General features: G+C 54.4%; 1 protein-coding gene across 3 annotated transcripts in view; it reads right to left on the minus strand.

Moving 5' to 3' along the window:
* The window catches only part of LOC119431233 (gamma-tubulin complex component 6), a 314,121-nt gene that overhangs the window by 257,138 nt on the left and 43,312 nt on the right, over positions 1–13,671 (minus strand). For all 3 annotated transcript variants that reach the window (XM_037698710.2, XM_049657249.1, XM_037698709.2), the window contains exon 4: positions 13,205–13,403. In XM_037698710.2, coding sequence (XP_037554638.1) covers positions 13,205–13,403 — 199 coding nt within the window. The remainder of the gene's footprint in view (positions 1–13,204; positions 13,404–13,671) is intronic.

Consider the following 13,671-nt stretch of genomic DNA (forward strand, 5'->3'; position numbering starts at 1 on the left):
TAAGGCAACAAGCGAGTCAACTCAACAACGTTTATTGCTGTTGGCAATAAAACACTCTTGCAGAGGGAAGTCCGCTCTGTATAATAAGTAATAAAATAGGCTTGCCTCGTCGCGAGTAGTAGTCACGCAAACGAGGTCACTCACGGGTTTCAGCGGGTAAATCCGTATCGGCAGGTAGGTCAAGCGAGGTCAGAGAGACCCGGGGGTCTCTCAGTCGCGCTCTTTTATCTTTTTACCTTTCCGCGAGGGTAGTGTCCTCCTCGCCCGCCGAATACTTTCCCTCTTCCCGCGCGGGCGCGCGCGTCACGAGAGGCGAGCGAGAACCGGGAGAGGGCAAAGTGCATTTCTCCCGTGTCCGCCCGGCTCCCGCGGCGCGCGTTGTGCGCGCACGAGATGCCCGCCCGACTACCGCCGTGTGCGCTCCGTTCGCAAGCGACGGGCGAGCGCCCGCGGGAGAAGGTGGCAGCATGTGCTCCCCACAGGTCATACGGGAAAGATTTTAACTGCGCTAGGAACAGAGACGAAGGAGGACAAAAAAATGTGGTTGATCCCTCTTATATAGGAATCGGTATAGAACACGAAAGTGAAACGTGTCTTCACAGAAGTAGTGTAATGTGTATTGCACATTGATATATAATGTCTATTGGTGTTTTGTGGCTAAAGCGCCCTTAGGCGTTGATGCACCCACGCTGACGCCTGGTGGCACGTCTCCTCCATCACGACTACCAACGTCGATGACCATGAGCAACCGTCGTGCATGCCCGCCCGCCCGCCCGCCCGCCCGCCCGCCCGCCCGCCCGCCCGCCCGCCCGCCCGCCCGCCCGCCCGCCCGCCCGCCCGTCCGTCCGTCCGTCCGTCCGTCCGTCCGCCCGCTTGCCCGCCCGCCCGCCCGTCCGCCCGCCCGTCCGTCCGTCCGTCCGTCCGTCCGTCCGTCCGTCCGCCCGTCCGCCCGTCCGCCCGCCCGCCCGCCCGCCCGCCCGCCGCCCGCCCGCCCGCCCGCCCGCCCGTCCGTCCGTCCGTCCGCCCGTCCGTCCGTCCGCCCGTCCGCCCGCCCGCCCGCCGCCCGCCCGCCCGCCCGCCCGTCCGTCCGTCCGTCCGTCCATCCATCCATCCATCCATCTAGCAGCCTACGTCTTGGTGCTCTCACGGTCGTTTCGTTAACTTGGTATGTACAAAATTGGCATAGTATGACAAGAGCGCATGACAAACATAAATGATAGGTGATAACATGAATGTCATAACATGCATGTCATGTAAGTGGTCATGAAACAGCCGCCTACGTCCTGGTGCTCTCATGGTCGTTTCGTTAACTTGGTAGGTACCAAAATTGGCATAGTATGACAAGAGTGCATGACGAACATAAATGATAGAGCATGACATGAATGTCATGACATGCATGTCACGTAGGTCATGAAACAGCTGCTTAAAATAACAATTACTCAGCAAAGAAAGCTCAATACTCAAAAACCACTGGAATGGGTTCGGATGTGGGCACTAAGTGAAGGAAACGCTAAAGGATGGTGGTAGAAGTCATAGTCATGAGCATGACTCAGCAAAAATGACAATTACTCCCAGCGAAAGAAAGAATAACACTCAACAAACCACTGGAATGGGTTCGGACGTGGGCACTAAGTGAACACTAAAAGATGATGGCAGAAGTCATATTTATGAGCATGACTCAGCAAAAATGACAGTGACTCATCAAAAATAGATTAACACTCAAAAACCACTGAAATGGGTTCGGACTTAGGTATTAAGTGAAGGAAACACTAAGGCATGGTGGTAGAAGTCATAGTCATGACGATGACTCAACAAAAATGACAGACTCAGCTAAAAATATTAACACTCAGAAACCAATGGAATGAGTTCGGATGTGGTACTAAGTGAAGGAAAGGTTGATAGTCGAAGTCATAGTCAAGAGTATGACTAGGGCTTTCGCCTTGAGCTCATGCGTGTCACATAGGTCATGAAAAAGCTGCCTACATCTTGATGCTCTCATGGTCGTTTCGTTAACTTGGTAGGCTCCCTGCACACTGCTTCGCATAACACCGATTCCCATAGGGCATGGGATCTGCCGGCTTTTTTTCTCTTAATGTCAACTATAATATCCACCATGCTTGTTTGCTCTCTGATCCACAACACTTAACATTACGCCTAACATTTTTCGTTCCATCGCTCTTTGTACGGCCCTTAACTTGTTCTCGAGCTTCTTTGTTAACCTCCAAGTTTCTACCCCATATGTTACAACCAGTAGAATGGAATGATTGTACACATTTCTTATCAACGACAGTGGTAAGCTCTTAGTCGGGATTTGGCAATGCCTGCAGTGTGCACTCCAACCCATTTTTATTCTGTAAATTTCCTTCTCGTGATGAGGGTCCCCTTTGAGTAATTGACCTAGATAAACGTAATCCTGTACAGACTCTTGAGGCTGACTGGCGATCCTGAATTTTTGTTCTCTTGCCAGGCTGTTGAACTTCGTATGCACTGATATTGAAACCTCAATATAACAAACTTCTCGATTTAACGAAGTACAGCAGAACCTCGTCAATACAATCCCGCTGGGTACAATTTCCAGGCGCCAATGTTTATGATCGAGAACACTGGATCGATAACATAGAGCTGTGCTTCTTTTTTACTGTTTAATATGTTCCCAACACGACAAACTTTCAGCCCCGACATTCACTACATCACCAAAGTGCAATCATGTTCTAGTTTTCTGTCAGCTAGATCCCATGAAAACAAGAAAAGGCGCGAGGTGCGCACAATCAAAAACAGCACCCGCTTGCCACAGCAGTTTCTTATTCCAGTACCAGCAAACCCCCTACAGGGTCATCATACATTGCACGCACAGCATTGCTGCCAACTATATTACAATAAGCTTCTCCGCCTATCACTCATCTGTTGATAGTGCATGGGGCGTAGTGCCATTGGAAGCGTACTGCACACTTTTAAAGCGTCTCTGATATGGCTTGGACAAATTTTGTAGATGCGCAGGGTACAGCTACAGTAAAACATTCGCACCACAACTTGTGTGAAGCGTCTCATATTAAAAGAGGTATGGACGATTACAAGTTACCCTCCTCCAAAGCCATGCTTTTTCTCCTCAAATTGTTCGCCAAGAGATTTGGGCTGAGCTCCGCCTTTACTGGCTCTGCGTCATGATGGCACATCGTGTCGTCTACCTCCGGTTGTCTTGGAGACAGCATGTGAAGCCTTTCCAATCTCTCCGCCAGCCGCCTGGCAGTAGATCCCAAGCGAGAGCTATCGAAGCAGCGTGCGTTGCGAGATTCTGTCGCAGCACGAGCGTGTCCGGTATTCTGATAGCCACAGGCGAGCTGGGCGTTTTGGACGGATGGGTGGAGGCGTAGACTAAAGCTTCTCCATACTACTATTCGTGTGATGAAGGAGCTTTAGCACAGACGTGCGTGAGCCGCCTGATCGGTCTCCATGGTCCAGTCACCTGGTGCCACAAAGCTTAACCAGCCAAACAAATAGTGTGGAGATGGGTTTGCACAAGGCTTACCCTACGAGCGACGGTCAGGAAAGGGCACGACGCTCCTCCACTCCGCAACGCACAAAGGCGCTACGGCAGGGTTCGTCGACTCTCTGACACGGCGCAGAGAAGGCTTCGCAGTCAGATCGCCAACAAACACGGGTTTATTCACCCAAGGTACAGCTCAGTGCTACAGTCACGGCGCTTACGGGCCAAGGCTCGCCGCAAGACCGATCGAGTACGCGCGCCCGCTGCGCTAGGGCTAACCGGGTAGCGGTCCGCCAAGCGCGATAACGAGGAGTCGCGAGAACAAAGGTCTCATGTAACCACCTCGTTGCGAGCCTGAGAGCCCCTGCCGCGGCGAGGAAGCGCTCAGCGGACGAGAGCTCGGGTGGAGAGGGTGCCCGGGGGCCGCCGCGCGGGAGGCCAATCAGGGCGCGTCCCAGTGACGTGTCTCACGGGGCGAGTCCAATCCCGGGGGGGAGAAGCACGGTTTGCGCGGGAAAGTAAGTCCGGCGCGCTCGCCATGTCCGCCATGTTGCCGTTACGGCGGCGGTTCCCGGGGATCGAGCTAAGCGCCACGCACGAGCTGGGGGACGAGGCGCGGGAAGGCACCTCGATCCCCACATTCCCCCCTCCTAAAGACCGAGGCCAGCCTCCAAAGTGGCTGACCGAGGCCAAGTGGCAAGGTTGACTCAGCCAAAGAGGGCTAAGCCAACGGGGCAAAGTCCAAGAGGGTGTCGTCGTCTTCCTCAGGACCAGGACAGGGAGAAGGGGCCACAGCAGTCCAACAAGGCGAAGACGTCGCTTCTCTTGACACGAAGCCAGGGCTTCTCTTGACACAAAGCCTTTGGTGGCCTTGGCCACCAAAGTTCCGCACACTGGAAGGACCCCCTGCCAGGTGGAAGAGTCAGCAGCCCAGGCAGGACGGGGCAGGGCAGCACCATGGTTCAGCCAGCAACACTCGAGGTCCACCGGACTGGAGCAGCCAGGAACGCGCGAGGCGTGGCTGCCATTTTGGCGCAGCAGCCACCACAGAAGTCACTGGGCTCCCCGGATTGTACGCTAGCAGGAACAGCAGGCCGGGATGACCGGCAGCCAGGTCAGCAGCAGAAGCCGGAGTGACCCTCCTCGGCCAGGGGTCAGCGCCTGATTGGGGACCAGCCACAATTAGCAGCAGCCTAGGCAGCAGGAGGCAAGGCTGGCACGGGTTCGTGGCCCCCAGAGGCAGGAGTCATTCATGGCGGAAGGGCCAGGAGCAGCAGGCCTTGAGGTCAGCAACAGGCTGGCATGGTAGGGCCAGGGACAGCCGGCTTCGTGGTCAGCAAGGCTGGTGGCACAGTGGAGAAAGGCGCAGGGAGCAGACTGGACGATGCAAGGTGGACAGGAACGCCCCCCGGCATAGCCGGCGTGCCAAGGAAGTTGCCCGCCTGACTGACAGCCCAATAAGGGGCGTTTGCCAGGCTGAGGCTTGGGCAACACATAAGAGGGTATATTAGGCCACATGGGCCTGTCACCGCTTCGATGTGCGCCCTTGCACCATAGCTACATTTCTCCATTCACCGGCATGGTAGGGAATGAAGTCCAGCTACCTGCTAGTGGGAGAAAGCTGACTAGGCGCTTCAGAAGGCGGGTGAGCACGAGAGGGTATATTAGGCCAAAAGGGCCTGTCACCACTTCAACGTGCGCCTTCGCACCGTAGCTGTGTCTCTCCGTTCATCGGCGTGGTAGGGAATAAAGTCCGGCTACCAGCTGGTGGGAGAAAACCTGCCTAGGTGCGTTTCCGTAGGTTGTACCGGTGGCGTGGCCTTGGACCAGCCGTATCACGGTTTGCCTGCGGTTCGTTGACCGCCTCCCCCTCTCCCCAGTCGTTGCTACGGGCAACGAAAGGTTTGAGGTCCGAGACGTGAACTGGACCGCCGACTGGTCTCCCTTGGGAGTCAGCCAGCTTGTATACCAGAGGGGACATTTTGGTCTCCACTCGGTACAAGCCCAACCATTTGGCCGACAGGGAGGCAGAGATGCCTTTGGCGGCGTCACTCAAGACATGGTTGCGTCTGAGGACGAGATCGCCGACACCATAGTGCACGGTCCCTATGTGACCGGTCGTATTGGACCTTTTGTCCAGCTCGCGCTTTTGCCAGGTTGGAACGGGCCAGGTCAAGGGCCGCGTCCATCCGTGAGCGCAGTTCCGCCGCGTAGCCGGAAAGGCCGGCTTTCGTGGCGCACACCCTGCTGCCGGTCCGCTGAACGCGGTCCATGGGGTTTGGCAGCTCTCTCCCGAAGTTGAGGAAAGCGGGCGTGTACCCAGTCGAACGGTTCACTGTGGACCGCAAGGAGAAGCCTATCTCGTGAAGACAGACATCCCAATCCCTATGTTGCTGGGCAAAGGCCGCGAGCAAGGGCTTGAGGTTCCGGTTAATCCGTTCTGTCGGGTTGGCCTGTGGGTGATACGTGGTTGTCTTGCGGTGCTTAATGCCAAAGGCAGCACACGCATCCACGAACATCTTGGCCGTGAAGTAGGACGCGTTGTCCGTTATCAGCTCCGCCGGAAAGCCAAAGCGGTTAAAGACCTCGGTCAACTTGTCCCAGATTGCGCGTGCCGTTAACTTCCGAAGGGGAAAAAGTTCAACCCATTTCGTGAAGTGATCTGTGACAGCCAGGAGAAAAACGTAGCCTCGCCGGCTTCTGGGAAAAGGTCCCATAATGTCACAGGCCGCGACTTGCCAGGGTAGCTAGCTGTCGATTGGCTGCATGAGCCCGGGGGGTTTGCCCGCGCGAGGCTTCATACCTTGGCACACGCGGCATGAGCGGGCGTAGTGAAGAGCGTCACGCTTCATGCCTGGCCAGGTAGCGGAGCGGCACAACTTGTGGAAGTTCTTAAGGCCACTCGCATGTCCGGCCACCCGCGAGTCGTGGAAATAGCTCAGGGTGGCTTTCCTTAGACTGCGGGGTATCACCACCTTGAAAGACTCCTGGGGAGCCTCCTCAGATGGGATATAGCGCAGGAGAGCTTTATCGGCGTCAAGCAGATACGTATCCAACGTGCCCGCAGCAATACTAGCTGTCCGGGTACGCCCGGCGGCTTTGCCGCCCCACTCCTCTTGGGAGCTCGGCTCTTGGAGCCTGTCAAGGATTTCTATTTACAAAACGGGTCGTTCTGCTTAAGCAGATACGGATCCCACGTGCCCGCAACAATACAAGCTGCGTGGCACTCGGCGCCAACAGCAATACCAGCTGTCCGGGTGCGCCCGACGGCTTTGCCGCCCCGCTCCTCGTGGGAGCTCGGCTCTTTGAGCCCGTCAACGATTGCTATTTACAAAATGGATCGCTCTGCTGAGCCTTTAGCAGCTCTTGCCTGCTGAAGACAATACCCGATGAGGTAACGGGATCCACCAGGTAAACGCCTCTCCCGGGGCTGGCAATCCGAGGATCGCTTCGCCGTCGAGGGTCGCGCCTTTCGAGCCATTGGAGACACAGGCTCCGGTCTCTACTAAGTGCATGAGGTTCGCGCCTTTTGAGCCATTGGAGACTGAGGCTCCGGCTTCTACTTGGTGCGAATGCTCACGGGAGTGGCGGACCAAAGGATCAAACGCCGAAACGGGGGCTCGCGACAAGGCGTCCGCCACCACGTTTGAACTCCCTTTCCGGTAGCGCAGAACAAGGTACCACTGCCATGTCAACGCCCCGCGCACGAGGCGGCCCTATGGCTCGCACAAGCGCTTAAGCCCGATTGTACGTCTCCACGGCAAACGGCACGTACGCTAACACCAACTTCCGGAGAGCAAAAAGGACCAACGGATAGGTGGTCCGCTCAATGCACGACCGACCGAATGGGGCCAGTAAACGGCAATGAGCAGAGCTGGGTTGCCGCTTCGACAGGCGCCTGAGGCCTCACATGACCGGCAGACGGATCGACAGCGGAGCGGGGTGACTCACGCACGTCGAAAATGTCGCTCGGATGCGCGTGAGACAAGCGGTAGGCGGAAAACGCGGCGACTTTGTCGGCTGAGCGGGGTGGCTCGCGCTCGACATTGCTTCCCAGCTGCGCTCGGGACAAGGAGAGGCCAGCGAGCAATTTGCACCAACAGCGAGGCAGGGAGGCTCAGCTGCGGCGCACGGGACACCGAACTGCGCTCGGGACAAAGGCAGGCCAGCGAGCGAGCTCAGCGCCTACGGCGTAGCGGGAAGGCTGCACCGCGGCGTATCCGTCCGAGAAATGCGCTCGGGACAACGGTGGGCCAGCGAGCGTATGCGTGCGAGCATCTAAGCAGGGTGGCTCCGATGCGGCACATGGCGCAGTGAACGACGCTCGGGACAAAGGGAGGCCGGCGAGCGTATTCGTGCGAGCATCTAAGCGGGGTGGCTCCGATGCGGCACGTTGGGCACAACTGAGCTCGGGACAAAGGCCAGCGAGCGGAGACAGCACGCCGGAGGGGCTAGTAGGCACCTGCTCCCCGCGCGTCTCAAACAGTTGATAAAACCCGTAACTGGCGTGGCTATATAGGACTAGCGTACACATCTGAGCTGTCGACATCACCTAGGGCGCTCCAAGGAAGGGATCGCACCCGGTGGCCGAAAGCAGAGGGTCGCGAAGGCGAACCTACATCGTGCTATCGGTGTCGTTCGCTCCGAAGGACGATAAGTCCGCAGCCAGGGGGTGAGGCAGGAACGAGGGCCGTGAAGGGGCCTGCTCTGATGCCATGCCGAAACCACGTTGGGCGCCAGTTATGTGGAGATGGGTTTGCACAAGGCTTACCCTACGAGCGACGGTCAGGAAAGGGCACGACGCTCCTCCACTCCGCAACGCACAAAGGCGCTACGGCAGGGTTCGTCGACTCTCCGACACGGCGCAGAGAAGGCTCCGGAGTCAGATCGCCAACAAACACGGGTTTATTCACCCAAGGTACAGCTCAGTGCTACAGTCACGGCGCTTACGGGCCAAGGCTCGCCGCAAGACCGATCGAGTACGCGCGCCCGCTGCGCTAGGGCTAACCGGGTAGCGGTCCGCCAAGCGCGATAACGAGGAGTCGCGAGAACAAAGGTCTCATGTAACCACCTCGTTGCGAGCCTGAGAGCCCCTGCCGCGGCGAGGAAGCGCTCAGCGGACGAGAGCTCGGGTGGAGAGGGTGCCCGGGGGCCGCCGCGCGGGAGGCCAATCAGGGCGCGTCCCGGTGACGTGTCTCGCGGGGCGAGTCCAATCCCGGGGGGGGGGGAGAAGCACGGTTTGCGCGGGAAAGTAAGTCCGGCGCGCTCGCCATGTCCGCCATGTTGCCGTTACGGCGGCGGTTCCCGGGGATCGAGCTAAGCGCCACGCGCGAGCTGGGGGACGAGGCGCGGGAAGGCACCTCGATCCCCACAATAGCTAATATTGCTGTAACCAAGTGTAAAACTTTTTAAGCATCTAGAAAAACAACATGTTCACGATTTCACTTCTGCCCAAAATTTACACCAGTAGCAAAGTAGAATACACTTGATTACTGCTATATTAGTTGTGTGTTTGGTTGGCCTCTGTGCAACCAGGTAGCTGCACCATCCAGGTTGTTCACATTAGCGCCTCCGCTCATCCCGTAAAACGTCCAGGCGCAGACAGCTTGCGCTTGCGTTTACCGGAATACCGGACGTGCGAAACACTATTGTGGTACATAGTAACCCTTCGGTGTGAAGTGACGGCCGCAAATGAGTAGATGCTGGTGCAGATCGGATACCGACAACCAGTGTTGCAGCAACTTCACTCACATGTTTGCCATCCAGAGGGACACGATGTCGCAGCTTGACATGACACCGATCACTACGTTTGCAGGCCACAACGCAAGGGCGAACCACGGTGATCACAAAAAGACAGATCGAGACCAACACAGACTGCGCAGCTCGCGTCAACACGGAGCACGTTGTAACACAAGCAGACGACACTTGCTGTGCGCCAGAAGTGCTTTCAAGAGTTTAGTGATACATTGTCCTTCTACTATCGGCGTCAAATGAAATGCGAACAGCAGAGCGCCTAATGGAAGGTATAGTGCACCATCCAGTCGTCACCATTGACAGGCGCGAACATCCGGTTTAGCCGCACTGCGAGATGATGCTCCCCCCTTTCGTTTCTTTTTGGTTCTCCTTTATTTCAAAGCGAGAAAGAAAAATCAAAGAAAACAGAAGCTAAAATATCACAACACAGGGCAAGTATTTTTGCCAAACGCGGCGAAACTGTACATTCTATCAGCGTCAAATAAATCTCGAACAGCGGTGCGAGTGGTACAGCTTGCGCAGTCATCATTACTACGCCGTCGTCTTCTCGCATTCAAATAAAAGAAAACCAGAACGGAAACGAAAATATCGCAGCATAGGGGGAACATCAACACGCAATGCAGTCAAACCGGATGTGCACTCCTGTCAATGGTGACGACTGGACGTTGCGCACTATACCTTCTGGTAGGCACTCCGCTGTTCGCATTTCATTTGACGCCGATAGTACATTCCCTTTCTGTCACTTTCTTTTTATAGGAACAAATTAACTAACATTTCAAGTATTACAAACAACATTTTTTCAACATAATGTTAGAAAAATGATCGATGATGCACCCTGGGCGGCCAATCGGATAGTTCGTCCTACTGACGTCGTATGGTAAAATCGCGTTACCTGCTCAGGGGCGGCTGAAAACTCCGCAAAGTGGTGTGCTGCGATCGGTGGCGATGTGCCCTTTTGAAACCTTATAATAAATCACATGCTTTACGCGGAGCACTTAGATGCGTCAATTAATGATCAGAAGGACCTACTCTAACGACTCAGTACATTTGTACAAAATCATCAAAATTGTTTCAGGGCCCCTTTAATAGGCGCGCGCCACTGTTGTTTGCTTCAAAGGGCACCAAGGGGGTGTCATGTTTCACTCTTGCAGTATCACATTTCAGCGTCACCCTCCTGCTTGATTTAATTTTTGGTTTCTGGAGGTTTATGAAGGTTTGGCCTCCGTTACCGTGACTTCTTTAACGTTTCCTCACAACGAGGTGGGTTGACGAGCATCTCCTTTTCAAGCACAGCTGTGGCCGCACACAGCTGTCAACATGGCTGAGCACACACGCAGCCCGTGCGCTCTGTTTTAGAGGTAATCTGCTACGTGTGCAAAGACTGGGCGAGCTACGACGGCGTGGCATCATGCACTGTCTTCCCATCCACATAGTGCTGGAGGTGGCGTAATCTCGAGTTTCGGTGATGCGTTGAAGCGAGCGGCAGATGAAGGATTCACTCACTCCTGCCAGCGCTTTTCGTGATAGCGTCGTCCCACTGCAGGCGACCCTACCAGCCACAAGGGCGGAGTGAACGCGAAAGCATGGCTGCCTTCACTTCGTACCGCCGATGTGAAGATATCATCATCACGGCAATCACGGCATGAAACTGTATCTTTCATTGCAGACTCTCAAGTTCAGCAAAATATTTTTTTTCTCAATAATTTTTTTTTGCGGATTGTCTGATAATTCGGAAAATCTTGCAGTCCCTTCCGTGTAAGCGATTGTATTTATTTGCATAAAAGATTGCATTTCAATATAATGAAATTTCAATATAAAGAAGCAAATTGCGGATTGTACTGACTTCTTTATATCGAAGTTGAACTGTATATGTGTATATACTATACAAAGTGTCAAATTGTACTGTCAAGGTGTTTATTGACAGGGCAGGCAAGGATTGAGAGGTTGAACTTGGTGTGGCAGTCAGAACCCTGCAAGCAGTCAGAACTCGCCCCGTGTGTAAAGCGATGGTGATGCGGCTGGCTAACTGGCACTTCTTCTTCATTACAGTATATTTGTATATAAGCTATACAAAATACTAGTTAAACCTGCTTATAACGAACCTCCATATAACGAATTCCGGGATATAACAGAGTTTTTTTATTCCCCGCCGTTACTTTATAGAAGCACATGTATTTGTGACCTCTACGTAACGAAGTGGCAGAGGGAGACCCCCTCAAAACAACGAATTTCCCCGCCGACAACCTAGAGATTTCGCCCCAAATTTTGTCCTTTTTGCGCGAGCAGCAACCGGAAGCACCTTCTCTGCCGCGACGAAATGCGAAGCGAGCGCACGTGTGCGTGCGTGCGAGCGGGTGCGAGGCATGCCTGCATCCCTCGACCGGCATTCTTGCCGCCGTGGGCGTGACCTTTTCCCTCCCTTCATTCAAACCTGATCCTGCCGCTTGCTGCAGCTGGCCTAGCCCGCCAAGCCGGCACTCTCCTTTTCCAGTTGATGTTTCCGACGCGCTGGCAGACGCTGTGACACATCACACTCGATGAGAGCGGACACGCACTGTCAAACGCTGGCGGCGTGTGGAAGCGCCGCTGCAGAAGCGAGCGAAGTGACCTTCGTGCTGTTGTCTACCGCTCCAACGCAAACTGAGCGCCGAGAACACACAGCATGCACAAAGCTACGAGCTGCCAACGCACCTACACTGCCTATACTCTGCCCCAACGCAGATCGCATTCAAGATACAGTCCGCCCGACCGCACGGCGACGCGCAGTGCGCAGTTGATGCCAGAGTACAGTACAACGCCGCCCGCTATCCCTCCGCCCTCTCTCTCTTGCCGGTGCCTCGAGCACAATGGAAGAAGGCGCGCTTCCTCCAGCTTTTCTTTCTTGCGCGCGTGAGATTTAGATGCTGTTGTCGGCTCCCCTCGCACGTTTTCACTCGCACATACAGCATACGGCGCGCGGCGACTGCGTTATCTCGCCCTTGGACTTTATACGGAATATCTATGAGCCAAAACCCATTTTAAGGCAACAACGCATCGTAGACACCATCTTTAGATAGCAAATACGGAACTCAAGGGCCATACTTTTGCTGGCGGAAACCGAAAATACGTCATAGTTATCGCCCCCGGCACTTTGGGCGGCCAATGCCATCGTCAAGCCATCAAGCCAAGCGACATGAAAAGTCAAGATGGCCGCTCGGGCTGGCGCGGGGTGGTAGTTCGCAATGTATGATGCAGGAACGGTTCCACAGTTGTGACGCAACAGCGGGATTACCAATGCGTTGGGTTCTATGGGAGCTGTGCCGGGACCGCCCGAAACAAACAGCCGGGAAAACGCAGCCCCCGGGAACATAACAGCGGGGTTCTACTGTAACAATATACGACGCTCGCTCTTCATTTCCGATGCCTCGCGCTTGTGCGAAACGACACGCGTCCACGCATCCAGTGCCTGGTGTGACATTCCAAGGATGAGTGCTTCGACGAAAACGGAAAACGAGTGCGCGTTACAATCGAGGACGTGTTGGAATCGAGGAAAGCCGGTAAGCGTTTCTTTTTGCGAATTTTCGTGCCGAACCTGCATATAACGAAATCTTCTTTATAACAAAGTTTTTCGGGAATTTGTCAATTTTGTTATATCCAGGTTAAACTGTATATGTATTTTGAGCCTACTTTCGAGATAAAGGCGTATTGTAATCAAAAAACTTCAGTGTTGATTTTACCACCTATAGACCATGACAACAATGAATAAAAGCATTAGAAAACAATTCACTACACTGATTACATAGCCAATAAGTGACAAATAATGGTGGCAGAAACTTTTGGTTTCCTAGGAGAGCTATGGGCACAAAGGTATTATGAATGCACATCAAGCTGCCATTCTTGGGGTTGCACCTCCAAGAACACTGGCAATCCCAAAATCCTAACACTAAACCGTAGTTGTCTGTCCCAAGGTGTGTTTTCAAAACTTACAGGATCATAAGGAAAGAGATCTGATGGAATTCCCACAAGCAGCAGCAGTGCCTTCCGGACAAGGCCCTCGGGTTCCACTGGAGCTGCTGTCATGGCCCCTACCAAGGAAGCCAAGCTTGCCATCCGTAGCTGGCACACAGCTTCTGCTGCGCTCTTACCAGCCTCGGTCACAAATGGCTGCTCCCTGGTGCTTGTTACACTGCAGGTGAATGCAAATTGTCGCGTTGCAGTTACAGTGAAGAACCAAACAGTGGCAACACTGAGTCACGAAAACTATCTCTTTATTGGGCGAACTTGGTGCGGAGCAAAAAAAGTAACACTTAGAGCACAATGATAGCGGTGAGCACACTCGTCATTTGTCGTAATCTGATCTCCTGATTAAGTGCATCAGATATTTATACTTGACTCATCGTACATTCCAGCATAATCGCTGGTGCTCACGTGCGTTCCAGATTGTACAACACTAT

This window comes from Dermacentor silvarum, chromosome 10 (assembly GCF_013339745.2).
Source record: "Dermacentor silvarum isolate Dsil-2018 chromosome 10, BIME_Dsil_1.4, whole genome shotgun sequence".
NCBI lineage: Eukaryota > Metazoa > Arthropoda > Arachnida > Ixodida > Ixodidae > Dermacentor > Dermacentor silvarum.